This window comes from Solanum stenotomum, chromosome 4, assembly GCF_019186545.1.
Source record: "Solanum stenotomum isolate F172 chromosome 4, ASM1918654v1, whole genome shotgun sequence".
Classification (NCBI taxonomy): Eukaryota; Viridiplantae; Streptophyta; class Magnoliopsida; order Solanales; family Solanaceae; genus Solanum; species Solanum stenotomum.
The window spans coordinates 46,610,694-46,626,948 of NC_064285.1; the positions used below are offsets into that span (position 1 = coordinate 46,610,694).

At 30.7% G+C, this 16,255-nt stretch overlaps 1 protein-coding gene across 2 annotated transcripts; it reads right to left on the reverse strand.

The window, feature by feature from the left end:
- Window positions 1-12,912: 12,912 nt before the first annotated feature.
- Window positions 12,913-15,873, reverse strand: LOC125862086 (DUF21 domain-containing protein At4g14240-like). 2 transcript variants are annotated; one of them, XM_049542077.1, is made up of 13 exons: window positions 15,451-15,873; window positions 15,297-15,373; window positions 15,136-15,219; window positions 14,941-15,054; window positions 14,772-14,855; window positions 14,629-14,700; window positions 14,469-14,536; window positions 14,308-14,395; window positions 14,156-14,229; window positions 13,734-14,073; window positions 13,600-13,646; window positions 13,430-13,511; window positions 12,913-13,209 (listed from the first exon to the last, which is right to left on the reverse strand). In XM_049542077.1, exons 1-13 carry the CDS (start codon window positions 15,692-15,694, stop codon window positions 13,099-13,101), a joined length of 1,485 nt encoding a protein of 494 aa, XP_049398034.1. In that variant the 5' UTR covers window positions 15,695-15,873; the 3' UTR covers window positions 12,913-13,098. The 2 variants fall into 2 exon arrangements, with proteins under 2 accessions (XP_049398034.1, XP_049398035.1); XM_049542078.1 differs by lacking the exon at window positions 15,136-15,219 and having other exon boundaries at window positions 13,074-13,209; window positions 15,451-15,706.
- Between the last annotated feature and the right edge of the window lie 382 nt (window positions 15,874-16,255).

Below are 16,255 nucleotides of genomic sequence, written 5' to 3' on the forward strand. Positions count from 1 at the left end.
ACACTTTGCATTTTTGTCCTGCTTCAACAAAATACTCGGGTTGATCCATTTAAATTTCCTTATTTAGATCTCCATTTAAAAAAGTATTTTTTACATCCATTTGATGAATTTACAAATTAAAAATTGCAGTCATAGCAATTAAAAGTCTTATTTATGGATGTAATTCTTGTTATCGGAGAATAAATATCAAAAATTTCTAGGCCTTCTAGTAGCTATAAACCTTTTGCAACTAGTCTAACCTTATGTTTATCAATAGATCCAACCGGTTTTAACTTTTTTCGTACAAACCATTTGCAATCAATTGTTTTACAATCCGATGGTAAATCAACTAACTTACAAGTTTTATTAGAAATCAATGATTCCATTTCATCATTTACATCCTCTTTTCAAAAAAAATAAAATTAGGTAGATAAAGCTTCTTCCAAAGTGAGAGGGTCATCTCCAACATTAAACAAATAAAAATCAGGACCAAAATATTTTTCTACTTTAGCTCTTTTACTTCTTCTTAACTCAAAATCATAAATTTATTTATTTTTCAAAGTAGAAGTAGAAGAACTAGGTAGTGACAAAATTTTTTGTTCAATCATTTGACCCCCACTATTTTTAGAATCAAAAGAAAATCAAAAGAAAATTTATATTCATGAAAAATAGCATCACCTAATTTTATTATAATATTATCTTCAAAATTAAAAAATATATAGGTTGTACTATTTGAAGCATAACCAAGAAAAGCACAAGTAGTAACTGTTACTCAACTTGGTAATCTTGGGATCCATTAGCCTCAACAAGGCTAGACAACCTCAAACTCTTTAGATATCTCAAACTTGGCTTGTGACCTTTCCACAATTCAAAAGTTGTCAATTTAGACTTTTTATGAGGCACACGTTTCAACACATAACAAGCAATCAAAATAACTTCACCCCATAAATTTAAAGATGCATGTGACTCAATAAGCATGACAGTAGTCAATTCAATCAAAGTTATATTTTTCCTTTCCGCTACACCATTAGATGAAGGAGAATAAGGAGGAATAGTTTCATGAATTATTCTCAATTATCTAACAAAAGAATAACTCATTTGATTCATATTCACAACCTCTATCATTTCTAACTCTTTTTATTTTTTTATCAAACTGATTTTCTACCTCATGGAGATAAGTTTAAAAAATTTTAAAAGTATCATTTTTATTTTTCATCAATTAAACATATGTAAATTTAGAAAAATCATCAATGAATGTGATAAAATATCTATTACCCCAACGAGTTAAAATTCCTCCAAAGTCACAAATATCAGTATGAACTAATTCTAACAAATTAAAATTTTCAATTTCAACTTAAAAATAAGGTCTTTTAGTGATTTTTGCTTTACTACAAGCCTCACACGTTTCAAAAAAAAATAACCATTGGTATTGATCCTAAACTACTCATGATTCCAACATAACGATGATTAATATGACACAAATGAGCATGCCAAAAATTAATAGAAGAAAGCATATAAATAGAAGTAGAAACTTTATTCACTTCAACATTCAGTTTAAACATCTCATCACAAGCATACCCATTTTCCACAAAAGTATTATTTTTTTTCAAAATTACATATTGATCAGATTCAATAATCCGCTTAAAGCCTACTTTATTAAGAAGAAAACTTGACAATAATTTTTTCTCATGGAAGGAGTATAAATTACATCTTTCAAAGTTAACACCCTTTCAGAGATAAAACATAATTTGACTTTCCCCGTTCTAAGCACTTGAATAGTGTGAGAATCACAAAGCATGATGATTTTGGGCTCCTCAAAATGAGTATGTTTTTTAAACCAATCTTTGTCATAACAAACATGACAATTTGCACCAGAATCAGCCCATCATCCATCAACACTCTTAACCATGTTTATGTCTGTATTAACCATCACAAAAGGTTCTTCGATAATGTTTGCCTGAGGTGTAGGATCACGTTTTTGAAATCTATAAAATCTAGCAATATTTCCACTCTTGCCACAAACAAAACACGGTCCCTTATCTTGACTTGTTGATTTTGTTCTTGATTATTTTCATCATTATTTTTCTTGGCAGGTCTACCATTAGTTTTCTTGAATTTTTTCTTCTTAGGCTTCATAGAAGTAATTTTGTGAGATTCAAGAGTAGCATTATTTGAAGCAATTAAATTTATCTATGTTGTTATGTTGCTCTGTTCCGATTGTAAAAGTACATCGTGGCCCCTTGTCTCTTCTTCCATCCAGATTTTTATCATCAACATTTCAAGAGAGGTTTCCTTTTGTTTGTGGCGCATAGTTTTTAAAAATTCCTTCCAAGAAGGTGGAAGTTTATCTACTATGCCACAAACAATAAGGTTATCTCCAATGTTGACCTCCTCGGACCTGAGTTCTCCAACAATCATTATAAAGTCTTGAGCTTGGTCTACCACTGATTGTTTGTCCACCATTTGGAAACAAAAAAATCTACTAGCCGCATATTTTTTCCCTTCAGCCTCTTCAGTATCATACTTACTCTACAATACTTTCCTAATTTTCTTTGCACTAGAGTAAGTTCTATCATAATAATCATAAAAATTATTAGACAAACAATTACGGATATAATATTGATATTTATAGGAATCACCATCATACTTTTCCACTATCTCTAGATGAGAAATAGTTTCATCATCATTCATAGAGGTGATGTCAATTTTATTAGGATTCTTCTCCGTTAACACATAAGAAACATTGAGAAGACTTAAGTACAAAAGTATTTTACCCTTCCATCTCTTGAAATGATTGCCATTGAACCGAAATGGCTTGTTAAGGTCTCCCATCTTGAAATTCGCGAATTTTTTAATTGTAGCCACATGGATCTCCTTAAAATTGTCAGTGAAAATTACAAAATTACGAATTACAATTGAAAAATAAAATGAAGAAATAAAAATCTCTTCTGGCTGAGGCACGGATATTTCGCTCTCTTTAAGGTTATTCAAGTCCACTACAGGAAATGTTTTTCACTGGTCCAACAATAGTCCTTCTTGACTTGTCCCCTCCAAGATACAACAGATTAATCACACAGTATAACTCAACAAACTTTGGACAAGAGTTGAGTCTAAATCTCCACAAAAGAACACCTCCCTTCAACTAATAAGAACTCTCTTTTTGACTAACTTTTATATGTACTCTATATTTTCTTGTGTACCCAAAACAAATGAACACCACCACTATTTATAGTTGAGGAAGTCTTTCTAGCAATGAATAGAAAGATAATGGGGTAGTAAATAGTGAGGATAAATGACCTAGATGTTACATATGTTAATAGGTATAATGGAGGAATAAATATATTTCTGTCATAAAATATTATGGTGTGGATGTCCATTACACCAAGGAGTTACTCTCACCCATTATCTCCATTACTTTCCTCCATTGTGAAGATAACCATAACCTCCAAAACCTCTAACTTTATAACCATTATTCTTGTAACCTTTCACTTTCATAGCCTCCTCCATTATATTCATGTTAATGTCATGTTTATGACTAACCTCTTGTATGCCTCTATGTTACACTATAAATAGAGGCATAAGGGTTCATATTGTATATACTTGAAGACTTGGAATAATAAGAAAAGCTCTCATCTCTTGTCTCCCTATTTCTATTACTTTCGTCTTCTATATTTCTTATCTTATTTTGCTTTAGTTTTACAACACGTTATCAGCACAAGTTGCTCATTCTCCATCAAGAAACAATGGTAGGTATTTCTTGAGTTTTATGAATTATCCTAGTAATTCTTCGATTGCAAGGTATACTTCATATCCTATATATTATTTGTACTAACCAAACTTGTTTTGTGGTTATTTTAAAATGGTTAGTAAATAATGATAATCATCATAACAATATTGAGAAGGACTATTAAAATATTTTGATTTATTTTAACTTGGGACTTTTATATGGTTCGAACATGTTGGTCTAATCAATTAGTTTTGTTTATTTTTATTCAATTTTAAGTCAAATTCAGATTAATTTATGGTATTCAATATTTATTTTTTGGTAACTCATTTGGTTTATTAAGACATTGGTTGAGGGTAAGACGGTGAATTGAGGTTTCACCGCACCAAGTGGGTAAGACATCGAGTTAAAGTCTCGGTGCCCCATGATAATAAGAAGTTGGGTTCAAGTCCCATTGATTTATGACCAAAGATATCTTTATATGGTAGGTCATTGCGTTTAAGTCCTAATGCACTATAGTGATGATATGATGATGACTAACATAAAATTTTATACTTTTGACTAGAAGTCATGAAATTTACCCAATTAATTTGCTCCATTCTCTTATGTGAATGTGGTAGCAGTGCATACTATGTCTGAAAAATGACAAGTGGCTGAATGTATGAATATGGGTGTGGTAAAATGTTAATGGTCATCATTGTGGTAATTAAAAGGAAGAACATTATGAGTTCTTAAGATGGTCCTTCAAATGTGAAGGTAATTCTTTCCATTAAAGTGGTATGTAAGGTTATTGGACACATTGTTTCTTAAGATGCTCCTTCAAATGTGAAGGTAATTTTTTAAGGTAATAAAGTCCTGAAATTATTTGGAACATATAGAAAGGTGAATATGGGCCCGTTCACCTGCCATGTGGACCGCTTACTATTAGGATTTAATAGATGCATCTATGGTATGGTCACATGTGCATTTGTATCAACTTACAAATTGATTTTTGTAAGGTTGTTTACTCGAATTGTTAAATTACGAGCATAGTTTCAAACTATAAAATTATGTTGATAATACTGGTTGGTTTAGCAGAAATTGTTTGCCTCCAATTATAGCTAGACCATTGATTATGAGAACAAATCTATCAAATAAAATTTGGTATGAGATGAGTTTATTTAACATGTATGCATCAAGCCAACAATGTTCTCCCATTACAATTGGTTCAGGGTCAGGAGCCAAATAATTTCCATCTAAAAATTTGATGTGTGCACATATGATTTTATTGCTCCACCACGCACAAAGAAGGATCCCCCAAATGAAATTGGCGTAAATGTTAGATTTCCTAACATTAGGGGGAGATGTGTTGAGCAGCTGAAAATTCTGAAAATTATGTGTGAGGTGAATTATCTAGATCCTCGTTAAAAAAAAGTGAACTTGAAGTTCAGAGATAATTCATTTGCAAAATGTTGCAAATAATTTGCCAGATGTATTTGCTGACCCAATATTTTAATTAAGCTGCAAATGCTCCGATAAATAGTCTTTGCATGACAGAGTCTATGGTACGCCAGAATCGTGATAGACCAATCGATTCCAAACGTAAAACTCCTTGAGGAAGGAGAGGATTAAATTATCAAAATGGTCATGATAATGAGGTAAGTGATTTGAAAGAGCACTATGACATAACACTTCATAAAACCTTGGCAAATGTTTAGGTACCTGAAAATGATGAAAAATGAAGAGATCTCGATAAGTTATGTCGTGTTGGAATCGAGTCAAATGACCTTCGACGGTATCTTTGATATGAAGTAGCACTCAATGCTATAAGTGGTTACAAGAATCTTAAATTCGAATATGTCATATAATGTGGACAAATAAATGATTGACCAAATAAAATGCACTATTCAAGTATATTTTGTTTCACTTAGAAAAGTGATGTTTTTGAACTTATGGTTCATAGATCAAAATATATGTCAGTGGGGTACCAATGAATCATTGTGCGAAAGTATAACCGTAAGTTATAAAGTACGGTTTGTGCCTCGGGGCATAAAGGGTTTCGCAAAAGTCCTGACATTATTAAATGGTGGTATGTTCCTCAGTGGTGGATGCAATGAGACTTGTTTCAGTCTGGAAATAGATGAAATACTTGAATATGCATAATGAATGATTATTATGTTTAACTAGACAATGAAGGTTATATGATAATCCTTGAAGGATTTAAAAAGTCTTAAAGCAATTTCATTGAGTACCCAATGATTTTGAGATTGATTAACACAGAGAAAGAATCTATTTGATCTCATGAAAATGATTTAAAATGTCATGTATTAGTGCAATTGGTGCACTTATAGATTGATGGTTATGCAAATGCTAGAAGATTATTTGATATACTTAACGAAAGTTATGTGAAAGAATTGTCATATTATCATTCAAGTTATGACAAGAAACTAATAAAATAAGTGACTCAACACATAGAAATGTGTGATTTTCTTTCAGAAGAAAAAACGAGCTTGAAATGATCAATCCCCGAGTCAGAAATGATTTGATTATGTAGATGCAGAATATTTATTTGATCTGCATAAAGCTCGATCGCAAATGGACTATTTATTTATATATGGAGACACAACAATATCTTGGCATTCAAAGAATCACATTAGTAACCACTTCTTCAAATCATGCAGAAATAATATTGATCTATAAAGTAAGTCGGGAGTGTGTTCAGTTGGAATCATGATCTATCATATTCACAAAATATGTGATTTTCTTTTGAAAAGGATATTCCAGTCAACATATACGAAAATGATATATAGCACAATTAACGGGAGGATACAATCAAAGGAGATCGGACAAAGAATATTTCACCAAAAAAAAATTCACACAAGATCTTCAACAAAATGGTGAGATAGACGTTCAAAGATCCATTCAAGTGATAATCGTGTACATTTATTCACTAAGGATTGCCAACATCAGTAGTTGAGAAGTTGTGATATAAGATTGGAATGCATCGTCTCTGAGAAATCAAGTAAAATTTTTATCAGGGGGAGAAAAATATGCGTTGTACTCTTTTCCTTAACCATGGTTTCATCCCAATTGGGTTTTCCTAGTAAGGTTTTTAACAAGGCAACATTCAAAGCGTATTAATAGATATGTGTACTCTTTTTCCTTCACTAGGATTTTTTCCCACGGGGTTTTTTTCTAGTAAAGTTTTAACGAGGCATATTATCTATGAACATCCAAGGGGGAGTGTTATAAAATATTATGTTGTGGATGTCCATTACACCAAGGAGTTACTCTCACCCATTATCTCCATTACTTTCCTCCATTGTGAAGATAACCATAACCTCTAACTTTATAACCATTATTCTTGTAACCTTTCACTTAACCTCCTTCATTATATTCATGTTAATGTCATGTTTATGACTAACCTCTTGTATGCCTCTATGTTACACTATAAATAGAGGCATAAGGGTTCATATTGTATATAATTGAAGACTTGGAATAATAAGAAAAGCTCTCATCTCTTGTCTCCCTATTTCTATTACTTTTGTCTTCTATATTTCTTATCTTATTTTGCTTTAGTTTTACAACAATTTCAATATGGAGAAGTAATGTTCATAGTTGACCATTACATGTTCTGCCAGAAAACACAAAACGGACAGCCACTTGCACTCAACGTTCTCAGCAACGTTCATTACAATGAAGAATGGCAATTAAGTCAAATGAGAATAAATATGGCATCAATAGTCATCAACTGACAAAAAAGAAATAATGCATCATAATGTGTATTTAGGCCGAAATGAAACAAACGAATTGGAAATGGCACTTAAGCATTTAATAATATTAAAATGCAACAACATAAAGCAAGTATAAGAATAATAATATTGGTTCATGATAATCGTCAAAACATAAATGAGGCAACAAAATAGATAGTCACACAAGAAACTAGAAAGAACACTACAATTAACTAAGCATTACTCTATTTCTCAATTATTACAATGATCTTTATATTAAATAAGGTACAAAAAATATTATATTTTTAATCCAAAAAATTATTTTCAAATTTATCAATACATGACATTTTTTAACTATATAGTATATATATTTTTGGGAGAAAAAAAAACCCCAAAAAACGATTGCTTTAGTGATCTTATGGTCAAAACAACACCCCTAATTTCAATGGCTTATGAACTTTATTGGTATTGCCACCTTATTTGTCACATGTCATAATTTTAGTGACTCATTTATTTAACTTGAATCATCACGTCGTTGGACACGTGGCATGAGCCTGAGTTTTAAGACAGACTAACAGTTATTTGAATTTTGAGCTAATAAAGTATGCTCATCTTTTCGGGTCTAATTAAAAGGACTTTTTTAAATTGAGAAAATTTCATAAATAGTAAAGTGATGAAACTTAATAAACATCCTTAGCTACAGTTTTTCAAATTATGTCTCATAGTTATAGTTTTATTTGCTATGCTAATTTCCGCTTTTATATTTCGTTGTTTTTTTTATAAATTATATAAAATTGGGTTTATATAAATAACATATTATATACCATTATTTGTATTATATACAAATAGTTAATATAGATAAATAAGTAATTGTATATAAGTGTTGAAATTATACAATTGATTCGTATAAAGTATTGTGGTGATAAAATACTAGAAAAAATATACAACCAAAAATTAAAAAAAACATATAGAACCAAATACCAGAAATGGAAATTTGTACATACACAGATTCATATAGATATGTACAATATAATAACAAAATATTAATACGTGTAAAAATACATAAATATATACAACGAGGGTTTATACAAATATATGAGACTCTTCATATACAAACAAAAAATTAAAAAATGTTGATTGAAACACGTTTAGGCGATTACCTGGAATTGAGATGCCACGATTAGGAGGGAGAAAAAGGGCATTAAAAATTCAAATTTGATTTAGTTGAGAGATTTTAGGAGAAAAACTAGTGAGTGGAGAGACGAGAGATAAATTGTGATTTGTATAAAAGAAATACAAATACAGAGAGAATGTCTTTATATTCCCGATACTAATTAATTTAGTGGGTCCCAAATTTAATAGCAAATTTCATTAAAATGTAATCGTGATTCATAATTATGTGAAACTATAGTTGTATTAAATAATACACTAATAATAATTCACGAAATTTTGTCGTTTAAATTAAACATTGGGCCAAGCCCAATTTTGTAAATAAAATCGTCCAAAAAATACAAGCAAAATGAAAAAAAAAAAAAAAAAAAAAAGGCCAAATACCCAACCCAATAGAAGTAAAAAACTGAAAAAACATTCTCCCTCTATAACAATTTTTATATGACTTGCTTTCTTTTTTAGTAAGTACCCAAAAAAAAACACATTTCTATAGTTAGTAACGATTTAACTTTAAAATGTTCATTTTATCATTAATGAAATGATTTCTAGTCACACAAATATTTATCACTCATTTTAGACCACAAATTTCAAATATCTTTCTTTATTTATTAAGCTACATGTCAAGTCAAACTAACTCATATAAATTGGGACAGAGGGAATACCAAACACAAATAGGAATGTAACAGGAAATTCTTGAAGATTCGAAATCAAGCTCATCAATGGTTTCCCCTCATAGGTAACAAGTCATCTCATGATTAATTATCCAGGGATTAGTTATCCTAGGATAACTTATCCCACCATGTGTATGGGATAACTTATCACATCACTATAGTATAAATGGTGGGATATGTTATCCCAAACATGGCAACCAAACAAGACAATAAAATTTTATCTCATAACTAATTTTGCATCCCAAGTCTATTAATTCTTATCCCTCACACCAAACGACCATGTACTTCAGTAGTTGTGTGGAGTTTTTATGCCTTTGCCCAATATGCATTTCAGCTTAGATGACTAATTCAATTTTATTAACCACATTATTTGAATTATTTTCTTAAATTTAAACCCAATAAAATTATTTTCTTTTAAGAAAGTTATATTTTCTATTCATATATATATATATAGAACATAAGTCATTTATTTAAAGTTTTTTCACAGAATGAAAATATCAAAACTCGTATTTATATTTCCTTAGCTAGTGTTGAACTATTGAAAATATCTAATTTATAAATGAGAGAACAAGTGATTCCTTTCTCTTTTGTTAATTAAACGAGAGAAAGTGACATTTGTTTTGTGGAAAAAAGTTTGTATGAAGTCTAGACTATAAATCCTGATGTTTTAAAAGGTGCTTTCTCTGTCCAACAATATTTGTCCACTATTAATTTTGTACACTTTTTAAAAAACTAAAAATAAAAGGGTAAATTTATTATATCAATTTTAAATATAATAAATACACTACCTTGAGAAATGTAATAGAGAAATAACTATAATTAATCATATCATAAATCATATCATCATCATATATCATATATCATATATATTACTATAAGTTGGAACAAAAAAAGTTAAAAGTTGAATTACGATTTTACCCCTACTATAAATTAAAATGTTATAAAAGTATTTAAATATTTAATTTAACTATTAAATTGTATCATTTTAATAAAAATGTTAATGACTTTTGCACTTCCTTAGATTAATTCCTAATTAAAATATATAATTTAATAATATTTATCACCTATAATCTATATGTATATTAAATTTATATATATATATATATATATATTACTTATCATCATATCATATCATCATAATTCATTCATATTTTATACTAAAAGTAGGAAGAATGTTAGGCAAAAGTTAGATTACCATTTTGTTCCTATATCAAATACAAATACTATTAATCATCTAATAAATTGTTAATTAAATATTAAATAGTAAAATTTAATTACTACAACGGAGAGTTACACATTAAGCCATTATCAAATTTATCAAATTCTTTCGGTTACAATTTATTCATGTTGTATGATGAATTAATATTAAATTGTTATAAGTAATTATTATCAAGAAGACAAAAAGACTCCTAATTATGTTGTTCAATGAATTATAGGTGAAGATCAAAGGTTACATAATTAAGTAGGAAACTGATGAGTCTCTTTTATTCTTTTCCTCTCATCTCCCTTCACCTAAGGTTTTCCTATTTAAAGTCACCTAGAAAGGGAAATTAATTTACAAATCTCATATATGATCTTCATACTAAAGTTTGTTAATGTCAATTCTCTGTTATAAATTAAGATCAATTTTCTCATCTTTGGTATATCATTTATTTCTTCTTTTTTTATTTCCTTTCTGATCAAAGTCATAGACCGCAGAAGAAAAGTTGTCATCAATCTTTGTAGACTGTTAAGGCAATAACATTATTGTTGTATTTGGATCGAAGACGTTATGATGGATTGATTGTAAAGAATGTTTGGAAGGAAATAATACTTTTTAATCATGTTGTATGAATTACAACAAAATAATGAATTATTTGTACTATTTTATGTAAAGTGATTATAGTGATGACCATTTGTAAGTGATTTTTGTATTAGTTTTAAATGTTCTTTTATAATGTATTATTTTCTTATTCCTTTTAGTTAAATATGTTCTCTACTTATATAAAGAAATTTGTGTCTAGATTAAAATTAAATAGATATTACTTATTTAGACTTTATATAATTATTGGCATGGAACATGTACAATATTGTATTTCTTATTTTCAAATGAAATTAAAAATTATCTCAATGAAAGATTAGATATTTTACTATATGCCAGATCATTTGTGTTTTACATGGATAATATGAAATTTTTGGCAGATATGTTGAATAACTATACATGCATTTATAATTAGTTCATTATCTCATGAATTCGTATATTGTCTCTTTAATTAATAATAAAGAGATTTAAAAGTATAAGTCATTATCAATGACCCATATAAAATTAGATAACTATTTTAATTTTCAAACACTTTACTCTAACAATTATCCGTGTAACACTAATTGGTAAAAATTCTTCTTATATCCACCATCATTTATACTTTTTAGTGCAACATAAATCCTATAAATACTTAACATTTACAAGTCAAACATTATATTAAGATGTCTAAGGACTTATGTGGAGTACGATTGTCATATACTATAAGCTCATAGTAATGGGTACATTTGGCTATACGCGCGATGTGCGTATCCAGAAACTAGTTAATGATAAGGGTGAATCAAGAACTAAGTGTAAAATTATCCATTGATTTCATTAAGTGGACCAGTATTGTGGACATCCCAAATTAAAATAGTATAGTGGGCAACTATTGTTGGTTGGAGGGAATACTAAATAGCTTTTTCAATGGATATCAAGAAAGTTCAAATCTAAAGAGAATTCCCTTATTATATAGGAGAGAGTTCATGCTGAAGCAGGCACGTCTCCGTCGACGTGCCTGTCTCCGTCAACGTGCCTGCTTCAGCATGTTTTAGGGGAAAAAATTTAAAATTATTTTTTTTGTTCTACTTTAATTTAATTAGTGTATAATATTTTCGAAGAGTTCACGCTGAAGCAGACACGTCTCCGTCGGCGTGCCTGCTTCAGTTTGTTTCGGGAAAAAAAATTCTAAAATTATTTATTTTGTTCTCCCTTAATTTAATTAGTGTATAATATTTTCAAAATTATGGGATCCGTTTTAGCTATGACTTTTAGTTTTAAATTCAGATTCTTTAGTTATAACTTTATTATTTTTAATGTCGATAATATTTGTTTATATCTTGTAACTACTTTGAGTGAAAAATGAACTATCGATGACGAAAAATACTTAAATTATGGACATCTTAATGGGCATCTTCACATTAAATTTGAGCAAACAAAAAGTAATTAACAACTTAAAAACCTAAAAATCATATTAAAATTGAATTAACTTTATATCACATTAATTAAAATTTTAAAAAAAAATAGATATTGGACCCGTGCTAGTGTCTAGTAATAAAATATCTTAAGAGTAAAGGAGATAAACAATTGAAAGAGAATTTTATAAGGGGAATATGGTAGCCTGAAGAATTTAACAGCAGAGAAATGAGAAACCTTGCTTTTCCCTCAAAAGAAATAGAGTAGTTTAATTTGAAGTTAGGAATTTTATACCCGTCCCGGCTCCGCATACAGTTGATAAACTCATCCCACAATTGTAGTTCCTAGCTAGTTTTACTGTGACAAATGCAAAAACATAGTACTAATATTGCGTCAAAGATCGTATAGAAAGATATGTTCTCTGATACAAATATTGTTCAATTAACCAGACGAGTAAAAGAATGATTATGAGAAGCGAAAAGTGGTGAACATAATCAATAAGAGGAACATAGTAACTAGTAGTACATTTTATGGACAATGGGGAAGTTTTGCATAAAAGAAATATGTTGTCACAAAATCATAAATTGAATTGGAAAAACAATTATAATACTCTGCGCTCTCAAATAGACGTGGTGGATTTCAGCAATCCATTTATCTCTTGTCTTCCAGTAGAGGCTCGTCAATGCTCCCTTGTATCCTTCTTGAGCTGGAAACTTCCTCACTCGACTTCTTAGGTGCTTGTCCTTGTTTACTTTGGCCTCCCTGTCGAATCCAGAAAACGTGTAAGGAGATAAAACTACTATTTGACTAGCTTTACATATAACATGTGGTTGAATCAGGTGCAGTCGAGATGTCTTACCAATATCAAATTGTGAATCCAGATTTTGGCAATTCAAGAAATTATAATACATGTGGAATATTGACTCTTCAAGAATTTTACATCATCTATCAGGAGAGTTCTATTCTATTAATGTGTACTTACAGCTGCCTTTTGAGCTGTCAACCTCCGGATTGAAGGTGCTCGTGCTACTGATGAAGCAGCAGCTGCTGCAGCCACACGTATCCTGTAAACAATGGAAAGAACATTAACATATGCTCTTCAACATCAATAATACTGATCAGGTTAAACTAAGGTTCCCGATTCTCAAGCACCTCTTATGTACATCAACATACTCATCCGTCTCATCCACAATTTCCTCCTGCACCAGTGACAAGTTTCTAAAATGTAAGTTCCATCTGTTATAGCCAAGTGTGTGACAGAGTAAGAAATTTTTTTAAAAAATTACCTGTAACAGTTCTTCAAATACATCTTCCAAGGTGATAATACCGATTACTTCAGCATCCTCAATATCATCTGATGAATGAAGCACACTATTTGTCACTGCATCACCTGATGTATATACTGCTGGAAGTATAGCCTTGTCAATATCAACGACCACATTATCTGACTTCCCGTCCTTTTTCATAAGAAGAGGAGCAGTTTCTAGAGAATTTTCACTGTTGGCTTCAGGTTTCTGTGAGGGAGGCTTTTTGCTTTTCCCTTTTGCCTTCACCACTGCAGCCATATGACTGCTACCTTTTTGAAACTCGTTAAGTATGTCGTATAGAGGCATATCAGCAGGAACACTGACGATACAATGCTGTTAGGATATATATATATATATATATATAACTGTAGTTCATATATATAGATGCAAAACATTAATACCGTGGAATTCTGCGAATAGAAACTGCACTAACTGGTGTCTCTGTCTCGGCCCTTACAGTAAGAAGACTTTTTACCTAAAATCATTTTGAAAATTGAATAGTTAGGGAAATAAGATTTAAAAGTTGCTGTGACGGTGAGAATTCAGAGGTCACCAGTAGAAGTCCAATAACATTCTTGGGATTTGCAGAGTAGACAGGAACACGACTATGACCCCGTGCAAGAATTTTTCCCATTGCCTCCCTTCAATGAGAAAAAGAATTTGTGTAACTTGAGTCATAATAACATATATATGTTGAGAAGTAAAAAAAGGTACCAGTCGAGCTTTGAATTGACATCCAATGAAAATGTTGACTCGATGGGTGTCATAGCCTCCTCAGCAGTCTATGAATAGCAATTTTGAGAAGAAAGGAAGAAGGTGTGTGAGAGAGAGAGAGAGGATGTAGGTGGGAGAATGAGAATATTGATATGAGTACCTTCTCAGTCAAATCGAGTGCTCCGCTAATGATTGTTGTCTCATCATGTGTGAGATCACCTCCCTTGCCAGCCTGAAACAGACTTGCTATTAACAAATAATCGCTTCCCAAAGGAAAATACATACGCGCCCACACACACTAACCTCTCGACTGTGGATTGAAACAAGGGCCTTCAACTGAGCTCTTCTAAATAGTACTTCATTATGTCCCAATACACAGTCTAGGATCTGCAAACACACAATGAACATGGACACCATATTTTACTCTAATAAACTCCCCGGCCACTCAATTCTAAAATACTGCACTCATTACCTTTCCGATGGGGTAAGCAATAGGATAGCAAAGGAACATCAAAATACGAACAAGCCAAACAAAGTTAGAACCTACTGCAAGTCCATATCTTGTGCATATTGCTTGAGGAATAACCTGAGAAAAAACAAACATTTATAGCATATATATATAGATAGATTTTAAATGGTGAGAAATCCAGATTTTCATGCAATTTACCTCTCCAAAAAACAAAACGAAAGTTACTGATAGTATAATGGCCAGATATTGGTTGAAAAGCTTATCCAGGTATAGAGGCAGGGCCTGAAAAAAAAAAAGATTTGAGAAATTAGTACTATATATTAAGAGAGCATAAAGTGAATGAGACAGAGAGAGTTCACCTCCATTGCAGCAGCATTACAAAGAAGTAGTGTGACAAGAAGCTGATGTTGCTTCTGAACAACAGGAAGGATTGTAGCTGAAAAATATAAAAAAAAAGTAGTATTTATTTATATAAAAATGTACATCTCATGAATTCATTTTATATATACGTACCTGCTTGGTCTTTCTCAGAGCGGGTGCCACTTCGTTGAAGGATCTCAAGTTCAACGAGACCCAAAGACATGAGACCCAATGTTAATCCGGACATAATTCCAGCAAAGAGTACTAAGACACATGAGATCCCAGCGTAGACAAACCATGACACCGTCCCAAATGCTATTTCTGCCCCCAGACCAGGTGGGACAGCCCCGTTCCTCGTTGCCATTCGAACCACTGCCACTGCATTCAACGGATGCATTCTTCCGATCCCCTTCTCCTTTACCTTCTCCTTCTCCTTCTCCTCCTCAAGGTTTGGTACACTCGTTAATAGGGGAGGAGATGGTCAAAACAAAACAACCAAATGTCCACAACACCGTTACTCTTACTTTGGTCTTCCTTCCACAAATTACCTAAAAATCTGTTTCTCTTCCTTTTTTTTTGTTAAGTCAAGACTATGTCACACAACTATATATATATATATATATATATATATATATATATTCACTTACATATCTAACATTTAATTTTTGCTTTTTTCACATAGTTACCATACTTCTAATAAAAATAAATAAATACTTAATATATGGGTTTTGGTTCCTTAATATATAAAGGAAAAATAATTATTGATATTTTTTATTTATAATCGCCATGCATAACAATACTATGATAAATCTGCAATATGTATTAAAAGTAAATTATGCATGAATATAAATGTATTATAAGTGTTTCAAAATATATTATATTTATTTGGTAAGAAATTGACAATGTATTATAAATGTGTGATAAATGTATTATCTATCAATAAAATTTATATGTTTTT